At 34.5% G+C, this 16,870-nt stretch overlaps 1 protein-coding gene across 4 annotated transcripts in view; it reads right to left on the reverse strand.

Annotated features, from left to right (window-relative positions):
- The window catches only part of LanB1 (laminin subunit beta-1), a 150,321-nt gene that overhangs the window by 14,926 nt on the left and 118,525 nt on the right, over positions 1-16,870 (reverse strand). For all 4 annotated transcript variants that reach the window (XM_069837171.1, XM_069837170.1, XM_069837169.1 and 1 more), the window contains 7 exons: positions 15,859-16,090; positions 13,245-13,408; positions 11,917-12,141; positions 6,995-7,194; positions 5,908-6,004; positions 3,680-3,871; positions 1,818-1,998 (listed from right to left, as the gene is read on the reverse strand). In XM_069837171.1, the coding sequence (XP_069693272.1) occupies positions 1,818-1,998; positions 3,680-3,871; positions 5,908-6,004; positions 6,995-7,194; positions 11,917-12,141; positions 13,245-13,408; positions 15,859-16,090 (1,291 nt within the window). The remainder of the gene's footprint in view (positions 1-1,817; positions 1,999-3,679; positions 3,872-5,907; positions 6,005-6,994; positions 7,195-11,916; positions 12,142-13,244; positions 13,409-15,858; positions 16,091-16,870) is intronic.

Consider the following 16,870-nt stretch of genomic DNA (forward strand, 5'->3'; position numbering starts at 1 on the left):
CATCCACACTGGATGTAAGTTGGGTTTTGTGGACAACTTTTTATGGTTTTAAGATGGAGAGATGGGATTGGAATCCTTCAAATCATGATTTTCGGAAGTACTTCACAACTTGAAAAATAAACAACATGGTCACTGTTACTGATAATGCTATTATTCTCGCAGGCTCTAAAAAAATTATGACTACAGACTGCACTACACAACATTACAAAGTAACTTACGTAAAATGTAATAAAAAATATTGCACCTGAATGTCATATGCTGAAGAAAGAATTGTTGAGCATTTCCCAGCTAAAAGAGTCTGCTCATATTGTACAAATGCTAGAGATAAAATGGCAAGTGAAGCAAACAAGACAAGTTAAAGTTTCCACCAAAGAATCTGCAGTGTAGACATTTCTCGCTGCCTGCAGACAGTACTTAATCAGATAATATCGGCAAGTATATGTTTATAATGCGTTTTGCTTATGATAATATTTTACTGTTTAAGATAAAAGACTTCAGAGCTACAATTTTAAATTTTCTGTTTCCAGCAACAAACTGAGACTGTTAAATTAGCAGTGATCGGTGGAAACTTTGCTCTATGCATGGAACTGGACTTTGAATAAAGCAGTGGCAGTTACCCTGACAACATGGAGGACTTCAACACTGCATTCGAATAGCTACAGAGAATAAAGGCTCTCAGATTCAGCTTAATCTTTATGATTTTGATTTAGTATTAAAATCTTTGGACATAACATAGTGAAATATAAAATGTTATGCCCTCAGCCCCCTCTTTACTGACTGATGGTCGGTATTCCAGGTATGTATTTTATAATTTATCATTATGTTTTGTTTTTTTTTATGTTCAGAAAAGAATAAAATTCTATTAAAACGTGAAACAAAAAAAACACTCACAGTACATTAATTTTTGTTTCGACCTTGATTCTTAATTCTCGGATTTGTCTTACATCATTACCCAGTAATTTTGATGATTTTCACTTAGTGTTACAATCTTTGAAAATAAAATGAACATGGCACCAGCAAAATATAACATTTTTTTTATGCTACAAATAATGCCCATGGCTTGTCAGTATATCTTTTCATTAATAATCTTCCTCGTATGTAATCGTGACAACTTTGTAATTAATTCAACAGTTCATAGCATAAATACACCTCAAAAAAATGACTTTCATACTCCATCAGCAAGTCTATCGTGCTATCAAAAAGGAGTGCGTTATATGGCAGTAAAAATTTTGAATAGCCTCCCTATCGATATAAAAAATGAAACTCAAAACATAAGACTATTTAGGGCCAAATTAAAGAAGTACCTAATTTCTTACGCCTTCTATTCTGTAGGTGAATTCATGACATTCAATAACACTTCATGAAATTGATACTAAAACTTTGTGTTGTACTAGTAGACTATATTGTAAATCTCGTCTGTATATATTTCATCTAGACTGTGACTATAAATTAAGATTTTATTATAGTATTAAGTTTTTTCACTTGTTCCCTATTCTAGCTGTAAGCAATGTATGAATACTATGGAATGTTAATAAATACAATACAATACAATGCCCTCAGCCCACATTTACCGATAGATGATCAGTCTTTAAGGTACTTATATTTATTGTACTAGTCTATTCTAACACGATATGTTTTCCATGTGTACACAGAATATAGAGGCAAGCATAAATTTAATCGACCCCCCTCCATATGTAACTTCATACCTGTGAAACTATATTTTATTTTCTGCTTGTGGCTTGTTGCCACTACAGTGTCAAACCTGATAAATTACCTTAAACATGTTAAAGTAATAATTATCGATTTCCATGTCATACCTAAATCTCTCCACCAAATTTTCTAAGCCTTCAAGATCATGTGAACTAACGCTTGTGTTTTCAAGGAGCTGCTTCACCTCATCCAGCTGTTTCTCCATCTTCTCAAATTCTCGTGTGTAGGCACCAGTAGCTCCGGTCTGTTTAATCTGTGACGCTGCCTCCATTACCTTATTGGTTTGGTCTGCAATCAATATCAAGCAGAAACATTCACTAATATATATATCATCATCATCATCATCATCATCATCATCATCATCATCATCATCATCATCATCATCAAAAATTGTTGAGGTGAGTACCCTAGTGCACTGAGACCAAACATGATATTTTGTACTGTATTGGTACACAGTGCTTTAATTTAATATATGCTCGACCATGGCGAAATGTAGTAATTATACACCTGGTAGTAGCCCTTTAATGTAACTTATTAAAGTACACCTATTCATTATAGTTCAGTTGTTCAGCCAATGAGAAATCACCATTGTAGCATTATAAAACCGCAAGTATCGATTGTTCTCGGATATGCAATCGAAAGACAACTAGCAAATCGTCACGAAGGCTGGAAATCCAATACTGTCGCAGAAGGTTATGTTCTGTTACTATAATAATTAGCGTTAAATGTAAATAATATTCAAATAAATTCAATTTGTCATCTCGTTTTTCAATTCTAAATCAATTTCCAGGTTATATCAAGATTAATGTTCATTTTATTCTCTAGATTATATCAAGGTCAATGACATTCGTTCCTCGGAAAAAATCAATACTTTCGCATCTGCGCACATCTCACAATTTAGAAGGTCAGATCCGCTCCTAACTTAGATAACCTTAACATGAATACTTATGAATAATTTCAAGTTAGAAAAATGGTCGAGCATAAAAAGTCGTATGAAACTTGCCTATAATGGTAATTAAGACGCTCATATGAAAATTATGAAACTCGCTTGCGCTCGTTTCATAAACAAACATACTCGCGCCTTACTTCTACCATTATAGGCTCGTTGCATAATGTACTATTTGAAAATAAAAAAAAAATGCCAATACTCTCCAAAACACAATAACCTTATAAGTAAAAATAAAGGAAAAAGAACATGTCTCTTACTGAAACAAATTAAAATGATAGAAAAATTTTACTTTTGATGTTTATTTCACTTTTTAACAAGTCCTTCCTATGACTAGTTTTATAATATCCTTATTCCTTTTACGACAGAAATCGTCAGTTTACCTTAAATAGATCCCACAGCAATAGTGTAGAGGTGTTAAATCCGGAGAAATTGGTGGCAAAACATGTTTTTCAATTTCAAGACTCTTTCAATTCTCTCATATTGTAATTTGAAATGTTATTTGTTACATCATCACGGAAATAAACAAGAGTTAGTTCATCAGAAAGCTGTTTTACAGGTTCAATCCTAGCGTATTGTAAACTAAAAATATATAGAGTGACTTTATTGCAAATATTTTGGGGCTTCTAGTGAAATTATGCTGGTATGAAATTGAAGGGTACACATTAGGGCAATAAAATGCAATGGTAAATAATGACACACAAGCAATATAACATACTATATATCCTGCTTGTACAATCTGGTTTCGGTTCTCAAGTAAAGGAGAACAAAATCTGTCTTAAACAGAACCACCTACACACGTAAATTTTCTCAAGATATCACGCTTTTCCCACAGTGGTTTTACGAACTCTTCCATGAGATTTTCTTCACCATTGCCAAATAAGGAAATATAAGTCTTTGTCAGGTGACAAAAAAGCATATAGTTTCTGATTTATAGCAGGGGCTTCAGATTAGGAGAAATACCAAATATAACATGAAAGCAATCAACAACATTTTGTTTGTAGCTAAGCAGAAAATACATACCACGAAGATCGTTAAGTATCCTATCCCAGTTGTCAAAGCATTCACCACAAGGTCTGCAGTGAGGAGCTGTGCCAATATAACCCCGAGCACACTGATCACATTTCTCTCCTCCAATCCCCACCATACAAACACAAGTGCCATTGTTCTGATTACATTGTAAAGTAGCTGATCCCTCAGGGTTGCATTCACAAGCTGTAAAAGGAACATTCAGTAATCCAATTTTGTCATATTAAGTACAGATAAGCATCCATTTTCCACTAACTTCAATTTTCAGCTGACACATCTGTATATTTAACTACACAATAAAATGAATTTTTTAATATTGGGGAACATGTGTAAAAAGGCATGACTGGATAATAGTGCCTATAAAGATTAAAGATAGAAGATTAAAACAATCAGATTAGGAAGATTTTAACAACTGCTTCCTGCCAGTTCTTTAGTAAAAGCCTATCATGTTCTTTCAGTTTCATTTCAATTATGCAGTTTTATTGTGGGAAAATAGTGTCACTGCAAAATATGTTTTTCTTTCTCAAATAAGAGCTTTGCGTATTCTTAAGGCCCAAGAAGCCCATATTCAATGAATTTGGAATTTTAAATCTTCTTTCATTGTATGTTTTTGCTAACATTACACATGTACCGGTATATGAATATTTATATGAAAAAAAAAAAAGATTATGGTAACACAATACATTTCCATGAGACTACCAAATAGCCGAAAGCTAAGTGTTCCTAAATGTATATTAGCCAAGATTTGTACTAGCCATTTTGTTGTGAGTGTAAAACTTTTAATAAATTCCTTTTGACATTACGTACATTAATAATATTAGAGTTTTTAAAACTAAATTAAAATACATGCTCTTTAGCAAAATTTTTACACAGTACAGGAATACATTGAATGTCATTTTAATTAATTTGTATTTAAATAGTTTTAACTCTGACTAAGCCTATTGTAATTTTGTATTATTTAACGACCTTTTAAATAAACAAAACTAAATTAAACTATATATTTTACACTGCTACACTAGAAGTACTCGTTTTGCACTGTCTTCTCTGTGACTGAAGTTGTTAATTCAATACGAAATCAATTACATCTTTTAAAGAAATGTTAAATTTCTGCAGTATATCTGAAGTAAGATATATTTTATTTTACAGTGTGGAAAGATAAGTCTTACTTATAATTGAATTAGAGATTGTTAAAAGGCACTAAGTCAGTTCTTGACAAAATTGATATTTTGCTGGATTTCTTAAGTTTTCTGTGGATTTAATACAGACTGAAACAAACCAATTATATTTTCTAGCTTAGTATTATCATGGTGAGTGATACGTAAACACAACAGACACGTAACTTTAAGATTATTAAGCTAGTAGAACAATTTCTTTGCTTATCAAAATACTAAAAGAAATTATTTAGTGTCTTTAACAATGATTCAATTTAAAAATGAGTATTTGTACAGACCCAAGAAAAAAAAGTTGGGCCACCTGAATTTTCCAAGCTCCAGTTACAATATACCGCACATGCTTACAGTAACTACTGAGCATGTGCAGTATGTTGCAACTGGAACTTGGAAAATTCAGATGGCCCAAATTTTGTTTCTGAATCTATACATTGTATAACAGTGAAGCTTCGATTGTCATCATTAATTTGTACCACAAAACTTAGATGGTTATCGAGACAATGGTAAACAATGATAATGGAATCATTTCAACTCATATTATACTGACAATTTGTTTCCAAAATGAAACCTAGACACGTGAATATCATTCTTGTGGGATACAACTATGCATTACAAGAAATATCTTCCCTGAACACTACCATATTAATTTAATTAAATAAAAAAATTATAAAATTCATTACAAGAACGTTAAGAGAAAAGCTTAATAAATGCTGTAAAATCCAATTAACTAAATCACAAGTTTGATGGGCTGTAAATTTCTTTACTGGCTTTGAAAATGAAATCAACACTTGACATGCTCTTATATGGTTATGTAAAAGGGCAGTGAACTTACGAAACGAAACATTCGGGTAAATGACTGCGAATATTAGTCATTCAGGAGAAATGTACTAGTATATGATTCAGGAAAAAGATGATTCGTAAAATTTTGACGATAATCGAATTTGATGGTATGAAATAGTTCGTAGAAACAGCAGTCGAAGATGAAGGTAATCAAAGCTTCACTATTCAGATTACGATAACCGAAACTTGAAAAAACTGAAAACAGTTACTTACAGTGGCATTTTTCGGTTGGGTTTCCCCAATAATAATCTTGACACTGATTACACTGACGTCCACCGAAACCTTGTTTACAATCACATTGACCATCAAACTGAAACAGGATGACATTTGATTAAACAACGTCTGTAACAATTGGACTCTTATTTGGAATAGTTGAGATACTGACAATGCACAAGTTATTATCTAAAACGTAATTCAAGGAGCACACAGCCTGGCCCTGATAGGAGCGAAGTGCATCATTCTTCATGTTGTCAATGAGCCATAGCAGAAAATATTTAGAATTTAAATACAACATCTTCAAGAGTATGGTTGATATCTAATGCAATGAAATCAAACTCCATATGGTGATGAAATCATCAGCAGATATTTAGGAATACTGAAATAAAATATTTCTCGCTTAATTTCCTATAATATATTTTGTTTCTCACTCTCTGCTACTTTATGATTGCAGTGAAAACTTGTTGCACGAATAATAAAAATATATGAATTAAGTAGTCGAGATAAATTTGAACAAAGTAGATTTCTTCACATATGACACTGGACATACTAAAATGACAAGGAATCTGACAGCCTTAAATGCATGGTTTTACTAGATAACTTTTAGTTCTCTGTCATACTGCATAAATTTAAAATATACAGAGATAATGGCAAATAAAAGTATAAGATTTCAATGCAAATACATTTCTTCAGGTTACATACATATGCAACTGTTTTCACAATGATATCGAAATGCATGAAATGGAAATATTGAAGCCATGATTGATAGCCAAAATAAGATAATATTACTAAACGTCTTTCTATTAACCTTGAGAGAATGGCTGCCTATTTATAGAAGTATACACAGGGTCTATTTAGTCCTCTAGAAAGCAATTCTCTAATAGTTCTGGCTGAATATCTGATATAAAACATTTCTTATAGTAAAATTGCAGGATATTAAAAACATCATGTAGCTTTGGTTGCAAAGAACATAAATCTCTAACCAGCTAAACACTTTCACTGTAAACCAGGTATTGCTTTACTTTTCATAATTCTAGATTTTCCAATGAAACTTCAATAGTTAATTGTGAAATGGTATGTTCACCTGATTGCACTGTTCGGCATTAGAGCCATTCGGATCACACTCGCAGACTTCACAACCCTTTCCACTTGCAATTTTCCAGTGATTCTCTTCACACTGGTCACAATTTAAACCAATGACGTTTGGTCGACAAGAGCACTGTCCTGTCTTGCGGTTACATGGACCTGCAGCCTCATCTGTTCCCAGCAAGTTGCACGTGCACTCTGCAAAGTACATTTAATTAAATGTATCGTAACACACGTAGAACTTAAATGCGAAACACTGCAGGAATAAGACATTTATGCAATACAATGCTCATTCGCAATCTAGTAAGTATGTAGACCTAGGCCTAACAGGTGATAATTCATAATTTATAGCAACGTAGGTAAAACAAAAGTGCTACAGTCTATCTAATACAAAATTGTGTGTACAGTGATCATTTGCAATATTTAAATACCAACAGATATTCGCTTTAGTCTGTGTGCCTACACTTCAAACAAAACTAAATATAGTGTAATTCTTTTGATGGTGCATCCATCATGCCTAGCACTATCTCATTTAATGTCAGACAAGTTCACTTGTTAATACAGTGAAACCTGTTCAAGACGGAAATGGCATGGTCCTATTTTTTTCCGTTGTGGACAGGTTTCCGTATTATTCAGGTGTTACATTAAAATGGAATATTTTATAATTCGTATAAATGAAAAACAAAATGGCACACTGCAAACTGCAAGGAGTACAAACTAATCCATTTAATACTACTCACATTAAATCAGCTTTCTGTTGCTTATTCCGTTGGTGATCATCTTCGTTAAAATCTCATTTTCTATACAAATGTTATCATAACTCACTCATTAGTCATTAAACACTACTAAAGTTTACTAACTTCATTGAGTTTAATATCTAACACTATACTATAATACTGTTCTATATATCACTGCACATTATTAACTAATTGGACTAGGAGCCATCCATTAGAAGGCTTGAATTTTGGTTTATCTAATTTCTTTCCCAGTTCAATGGCTTGCTTTGCAGAATAGATCCAGAGGTCATGAAGAACCCACTCCCACGACAATTCATTTATTTCCACATAAACAGTTGTTTTCTGGTTTCTTTTACAGCAGTTACCAATATTGGCCGCAAGCCACTCATTATGATCTTTATTTTTAAAGTGCCACACTGAGTTTTCCACAACTGAACTTCAACGTTATTTCACATACACTTCGTTTCTAATTTTCCTTTAATTCGATAACTTTTACTTCGTGACTTAATGTTAATGCCACATTTTACGCAACTTTTTTTTTTTTTACCAGGAAATCACTACACTTCCCCCCTGTCTAGCTGCGACAGTTTACAGGTGTGAAGCAATGAAAATCTTTGAAGGGACTCGTCTGCCTAGCCACCAGGGTAATAAAATTTATGACTGACAGGCCAACACACCCTCGTACCCTCTAAAATTTTGCAAAGAAAACTTCTTTTTATTTTAGTGATCTACATATTTCGTATATTCCTTGAACTTACACGCTGTTTCAAAATATAGTTACAAAATATAGTGTCTCTAAAATATTATTTCCGTTTTGAACAGTAGCAGGCAGTTTCCGTTTCCGTGTTGGACAGTTTCCGATTTATTCAGGAAAAATTACAAATAATGCATACAAAATTTTGCCGGGATCAATAAATTGTTCCGAAATAGACAGGATTCCGAATTATTCAGGTTCCGATTTGAACAGGTTTCACTGTATTACATTAATATGTATATGTGGTATTTGTTCTCTTTTTATATATTGTTGTTTTATTTGGTTTTTGACGATCCTGTTTCAACTACTGAGTTATTTGGCATTGATGGAATTGGTGATGGCAAAATGAGGCCTAGGATTCGTCGTGGATTGCCTGACAGTCGTCTTGCAGTTGGGGAGGATCCCAGAGGTAGTCCAATCAGGTGATCGGCCCAGGCAGAAGTCAGGGCTGCACGAGGGCGTGGCTCTGGGTCAGCGGGCAGGTGCACTACCAACTAAACTATGATGGCAGATTTTTATATTCCATTTTTATTTTTATATTGTACTTTATATATTATATTCTAGCTTGATCGTTATCCTTGTGTTGTTTCTAATTCATTTTGTATGCATTGTAATACGTTTTGGTATTTTATTTATATTAAACTGAACCGCACTCGAGCACGAGCTTTTGCTCCTTTGGGTGTAGTAATTTTACACGTCGTCTGTATAATCAAAACGAAATAAATTATAATTATTATTATATATTCAAAAAAATTGCTTATGCAAGATGATATTGCTTTATTTATTTCTACTGGTTGCTTAATGAGGTTCTATCAACTGCATTGTTATCTATCGTTGATGTAACTGGTAACTATGAGATGGTGTTTTTGCAATGTGAGTCCGAGGATTCCTCACGGAATTACTTGACATTCGCCTTACAATTGAGGAAAATCTCGGGAAAAGACCCAAGCGGGATTCGAACCCAAGCCCAAGCACAGCTTCAGAGCACGAGTTTCAGGTCAAGTGCTTCACACAAGGGAAATAAACACTAACATAAGGACTGGAGACTTGAATGGAGATATTATTGAAGCCTCTTTTATTCTTTATACTAAGAGAGCATTGAGAATCTTCAATACAGCCCAGAATATACTCAAATGATTCTATGTTTATTACCATTAAATGAAAGACTAGATCATCCCAGTAAATCCAACTTGAAATTAGTGGTGGACAAACACAATACTGGTATAGATTTTCTCAACTTTTCAAATCTATAATGACGCCAACACCCCATCATCAAAGTAGAAGGAACGCACAATTCCAATGCCTTCACATCCCAATCACATAATTATACACACAGAATTTGCAATGCTTCATATAAGAGGATGTATAAAAAGAAAAGGGAGAAACAGTTTTAGTACTTCGTCGTTTTTCATAAATTCATCATTTTCCTACCCATAAATTACAGTAGCGTGCAAATTAATCCCAACAACGTAATTACTTATGCAAAAACACTCAAACGGGATAAAAAAAGGATCTAAGACATACCTCAGTAATCTATGTGGCCTCCCTTGTTCCTAATAACAGCTCTGAGACGATTTGGCATGGATTCCACTAATTTCCCACAAATATCCTTCATTTCTTCATCGCGAAACCATACACCAATGAGGGCAGAAATCATCTTCTCCTTTGTAGAACAATCCATTTTCTGCATTCTTCTTTTGCAAATTGACTACAAGTTCTCAATGGGGTTGATGTCGGGTGAGTTGCCTGGCCAGGGGAGTACATGAATATTCTTCTTGTTGAAGAATTCTGTAGTTTTTCGAGACGTATGGCATGATGCCAGGTCTTGTTGGAACACACCTCTGTCATCCGGAAATGATTTTTGCAGCTGGGGTACGATTCTGGTTTCCAATAAGTGAATATATTTGTCAGAATTCATCATTCCCTTGATAGGTATTAATGCTCCAGGCCCTTCATGTGTAAAACAACCCCAAAACATTACTTTAGGGGGGTATTTGGGTGCTTGTTGGAGATGAGCTGCTGTTACTTTTTCGGATCCTTTCTGTACGTAAGAAACACGGTGGCTGTGGACCTCGAAATGAGACTCATCGGAAAAAAGTACATTCTTCCAGTCATTCACTGTCCAGTGTTGATGTAATTTTGCCCACATTAAGCGTTTTTTGCACATAACAGGGGTTAGCAGTTGCTTCTTAATAGGCTTACGAGCCCTTCGTCCAGCTTCCAAAAGCCTACGCCGCACTGTTGTGACGTGAATATTCGTCCCAGTGGTAGCCATTAACTCGCGGGTTAAGTCGACAGCAGTTAATCTAGGATTTAATTTACTTTTCCTGACAAACGATCATCTGCAGGTGAAGTCTTCCTTTTCCGGCCACAGTTTCCTTTTTTCTTTGGTGTGATGGATCCAGTCTCCCTGTATCGTTTTATGATCGAATTAACAGTAGCCAAACCGATGTGACATTCTGCAGCAATTTGCCTCTGTGTCATAGAAGAATGCTCTGCAAATGTTATAATTTTAGACCGTTTTCGTGGAGTTGTATCCATTTGTGAAGACGGCAGAATGTACACAGGATTGCAGTATTAAGTCTTCAACATAACTGAAATGCTTATAAGTACAAAAAGACAGGCAAAAGTCACATATTATAAAAAAAATAATAACGACAGACCTTCAACAATGAAATTACACGTACTACAGATGTCAATTAAAGTGGTATGAGCAGCTGTGAGGCCAACAATGACAGAAAATGTAAAAATATGTCGTGTTCGGATTAATTTGCACACTACTGTATCTTTTTAAATCTGTATACTTTCTGATGTCGTCTTAGCAGTGCGTTATTCTTAGCATCCAACCAAGAAGTTTTCTCAGAAAGATTATTTAGTACTGTACTGCAAGTATGATCTCATATAAAAAGAAAATGATCTTAATCCACTGTCCTACTTCATTTTGTAACATCCCGTAAATTTTGTTTTTATGTGAACTGAAAACACTCGAACTACAAACTACTCCTTGTATACTTTGTTACCTGCTAGTGTGTAAGAGAAGGCCCTATGGCCTTAACTCTACCAGTATAAATAAATAAATAAATAAATAAATAAATAAATAAATAAATAAATAAATAAATAAATTATTATTATTATTATTATCATTATTATTATTATTATTATTATTATTATTATTATTATTATTATTATTATTATTATTATATTGCGTTCTTTACTTAAATTAATGTATTAACATTTACTGCATATACTTTCAGAAAACTGTACTTTCTTCAATGTTTTTGGTTACGTTCATGGAACTCATATAATACAGATCAGATTAATTAGTATAAAATATCAAGTATAATTAATTTTCAAGTATATTATATAGCTTTAAGTATCAATCACAATATTGTAACTAATCTCGTTATCTCCTTGTGCCTTAAAGTGTACCTTTGCATTCTTGGTTGACAGCATCTCCGTAGTAGCCAGCTTTGCAGATCTCACAGTTGAAGCCCTCTGTATTGAACAGACATTGAAGACATTGACCAGTTCGGATGTCACAGTTCCCAGGACGGGACACATCGATGTTGTTACTACAGTTGCATGAACGACAAGATCCACCAGGAACTTCAGGATTGCCAAAGTAGTTATCAGCACACACATCACATCGGGGACCTGAATACCCAAAATCACTCAAAGAAGTATTCACAATTGAAATTAATAATATAACACCCTATATATAAAACGTTGTATAGATTTGCTGAATTTATAGATTTGTAAAATTTTATTAACTTCATAATTGAAACATAAGATTAATTCAATATGAGATTTAATTAATCAATATCATCTAAATATTAAAATAATGTATTTATAACCCTAACATTCCTATCTCAGGTAAAATAGGGTTCTCTGTAAAATTGGAGTATAATAAATAACACCCTATATACTGGGTGTTCATTTCAAAGTGTGTCATGACATCACTGTTGTGAGTCAGCGATTTGAAGCGAGTTTCAGCTTTTATGTCAGAGAAGTTGCCTATTAATCAAGGCGTTCAATCTGAACTTGAGAACGTGTACGGTATAACTTGAACGTCGTAGCAACAGATGGCAGTCTGTATGGTCTGTGTGCTGCCATAACCTCTTTTGAACTGTGTTTTGCGCGGGCAAGTCGTACGCAGGGTATTTGTTATCGGTTACGAACGACAACATTCCACAATACAAATCAAATGCTCAGTGTCCATGTTGATCGTCGAAGTTAATGTCAACAAATACGTAAGAAATCGTCTTAACCCTCTCCCCATATCCTGACAGTAAGGAAAAAAACCCACCTCAGTACATGTTTCCAAACAGTTCACATTCCTGCCACTACCGGCGTTGCCGTACATACCAGTAAGTACTCTTCAGAATGAACGCCGTACTTGCTATGCAACTTCTCTGACACATAGGTAATACACCTCTGCGGAAGTGTAGGAAGATTGAATTCTCTAGGCTCATCGACTAGCCATACGACAGCATACAGCGAGCCATGACACACTTTGAACTGAACACCCAGTATAAGTCTTGAAAAATGTCTTGTGTTAAAAGACATGTATTGAAGTAGTGCAAATCAACTGTTGGTGGAAATAAATCTGTTTGTTTCTTTTACATAGGTAGAAGTGTTGCCATACTTTTATATCCACTATATGTAAATTTCAATAGAACTTCAAGAAACTAATTTCTATATATCAATAACATATTTTGAAGATATTTTTACTTTCTGTAAACGTTTGTTTTACTTACCAGCATAACCCACACTACATTCACAAACTACATCTTGGGTGCGGGCATCAAGCGCACAGCGAGTGGCATAGGAGTGACCAGATTCTATTGTTTCAGGGCAAGGACAAGGACGGCAAGGGATGTCCACTCCTATTCGTGGATCACCATAAAACCCCTCAATACATCTACAGAAACAAAACCATTAACGAAATAATAGTAGTTAGTTTACATTTACAATTGGAATATTGTCTTTATGAGGGCCATGAAGGTTTATGCTATATAGTTTATGGAGTAATGAGTTATCAGCATCATGTTCCTGGCCCATATCATCTCCAGTATTTAATGGGCTTCAAGATAGCTCTGTAAGTAACAACAAATGAAAAAAATCACTGTAACATACCAAACACTGACACTCACTCTACATACTGCGAAGTTTCATTTCGCAACTAGGAACTGGCATCTGTTGACAGTATTTTTTTTTTTAAGTAGGAAAATTTAATGTGCCTAACATGTGCCAATATGCATAAAATTAGCATGAATCATTAAATCTCTAAAGTAGTGAGGTTCATGACAATTATATTTCATGTATTTAAACTGTTGGTCTGCTAAAACTCAAAGTCAAGATTAATTTTCACTTCAACAACGTAAATATAAATTTTAACATGTCTTCAATTTTATTTTTGAACAGTGGAGCCTTAGTTGTAAGGTTCAAGAAAGTAAAGGGAACAAATGTATAGTTCAGAAAGTTGTGTGAATGACAATTCCTATGATCTTTGATCTTTCTTGACTGAACTGTTTCAATTTCGGTTGTTTTCATTAATATCATTGGTCACGTCACTGTATGTAACAGAAAACCACAATTTAAGTCACACAGAGTTAGTGTGCACTCAATGTTGGTTGCTTGACGGTTGTCAGCCCACTTTGAGGTCTGTAGATATAGAGGGAAAAATTGGATCGGTGTCGGGTAGAGTTCCCGGGTAGCTCAGTTGGGAGAGCGTTGGTACGTTTAACCTAAGGTCCCGGGTTCGATACCCGGCCCCGGAACAATTTTTCCCTCGAAATTATTCAAATTAACTTTACAGGGAGTTATACCTGAAAGCTTGATTTGCATAATACACGTCACTGTACGTAACAGAAAACCACAATTTAAGTCACACAGAGTTAGTGTGCACTCAATGTTGGTTGCTTGACGGTTGTCAGCCCACTTTGAGATCTGTGGATATAGAGGGAAAAATTGGATCAGTGTCGGGTAGAGTTCCCGAGTAGCTCAGTTGGGAGAGCATTGATACGTTTAACCAAAGGTCCCAGGTTCAATACCTGGGCCCGGAACAATTTTTCCCTCGAAATTATTCAAATTAACTTTACAGGGAGTTATACCTGAAAGCTTGATTTGCAGTATCATTGGTGTTTGTAGCAGTGATGTATCAAGAATTTCGAAGAAGGGGAGACTCATGACAGATTCAATGTGTTCATACTCCAGAAATGACTTTCATAACATGTCAGCAAGAAAAATTACACAATATACAACAAAATGGAACAAAGCAATACGAAAGATCATCCACTTGTATTAAATTGCTCTGCTCTTTTCAAATTGTATAGCATTGAGAAACACTGCTAATCAAAACTGGCACTTTACAATTTTTTTACACTATCTTATGATGCTATGCAAGTAATTGAAAAAAATTAAAAAAAAAAATACAGATCTATACACTTTGATCAAATGTAAGCTACATAATAAGAAACATAAAAAGAACAAACTACATAAAGAAAGAACAGGAAAATAATGAACATAACAGATTGGAAAAGCAAAATGAAGGGTTCAAGAACAAAAAAATAATGAATATTAAGAAACAAGGCATACGATTTGCTGACAATATGCTGTTCATAGCAGAAGAGGAGCTGGACCTAAGGAACATGATACTGGAGCTAAATGACAGCTGTGAGCATTATGGGATGAAGATAAATGCAAATAAAACGAAGACTATGAGAAGAAAACTAAAGAAAGTAAACTCGAGGATTCGAAATGAAGCAGTGGAACAAGGAGACAGCCTTCAGTCAACCCACTTGAGGTATGTGAATGTAAGGGGAAAATTGAGCTGGGGTCTGTAGTTCCTGGATAGCTCAGTCGGTAGAGCATTGGAGTGCTCAGCCAAAGGTCTCGGTCCTGGAAAAATTTTTCCCATGAAATTATTCTAGACAAATGTTTGACACACAAAGGATATTATTTCTAAAGCAAAGAAAAAAAGTTGAGGTGAGCCTTAACCAACACTAGCAACAGCAGCAGCAGTAATAGTAGTAGTAGTTCGAATTTGAGTGACGAAATGGCAGTGATTCAGAAATGAACAGAATATTTCCATTGGAGGACTAGGTAAATCAAAATGATTTCATCACCTGTTTGAATTTACTAACTTAAGAACAAAATAAGTACCGGTAGTACTCTTTAATAATATGGTGTTCAATGAAAAAAAAAAAATGCACGCATCACTTTATGGTTATTTTCATAAGTAAATAATCTTCATATTCAAGTCCCAAATCTATATCAGACATAACTTCATTAGTACATTCTCCAGGAAGCTATTAAACTGGCAAACATATGAGATGAACAACCTCTTCCAATGTGACTGTCACAACCCACCTGTCACAATGATGACCAAGAGTTGCATCACGACAACTGATGCAAGCTCCTGTGCGAGAATCACATACATCAGCGTGTCCATTGCACTCACACCGTTGACAGTTGGGAAAGTTCCAGAACCCAGGCTGACACTGATCGCATTCCCTGCCGTAAGTATTTGCACGACACTTACACTGCCCTGTCTGAGCATCACAGAAGTTGTCCAAAGCTCCGATGGAATTGCAATCACATGCTGAAACATTAATTCTTTCTTGTAAACAAAATTACAGTGTCAATTGGAAATTTATACCAAGTTGTTAAAAATTTCCGTACATATTTTATGACTAACTAAAACAAATAATATATATCAATATATTAATTTTATTCAATTCTCATTACACCTTTACTTGGGCCCCTAGGCCGTAGTCTTAAATAATAACAATAATAATGCAAATATAAAACAAATCATATACCATACAAAAATTACAGGAATTAACAGCAATAATTTTAAACTGTCTTTTGATCAGAGTGAGATTGTAGTGAACAATTGGGCTCCAATACAAAACTGAAGAAGAAGAAGAAGAAGAAGAAGAAGAAGAAGAAGAAGAAGAAGAAGAAGAGGAGGAGGAGGAGGAAAAGGAAGAAGAAGAAGAAGAAGAAGGATTGTTCTGTCTCTGATTGAAGGAACAGAATCTAACATTCACTATACTCAAGTGTTTTTTACACCTAGTTCATTATTTTTCATGGCCATGACATTCATAAATAGTGAAGGAATAGCAGTCCGGCTATTATGAAACCTCTAACCCGGACTCCTCCTGGTTTTTCAATTTCTTAAACAAACTGTAGCTTTTCAAACCACAGCTAATGGAGAAACTCATGTAAGTGCATTATAAAAACCACAGGGGTTGAGCAGTCAAAGTATTAAACGTTAATATGTTAGTAGAACTATGAGGAAGAGTCAAATCGAAATGGGTCACTATGCATATATCTCACGAAAGGCAAGTTGGTACCACTGGAATTTTATTGCTGAACT

Source organism: Periplaneta americana, chromosome 10 (assembly GCF_040183065.1).
Source record: "Periplaneta americana isolate PAMFEO1 chromosome 10, P.americana_PAMFEO1_priV1, whole genome shotgun sequence".
Taxonomy (NCBI): Eukaryota; Metazoa; Arthropoda; class Insecta; order Blattodea; family Blattidae; genus Periplaneta; species Periplaneta americana.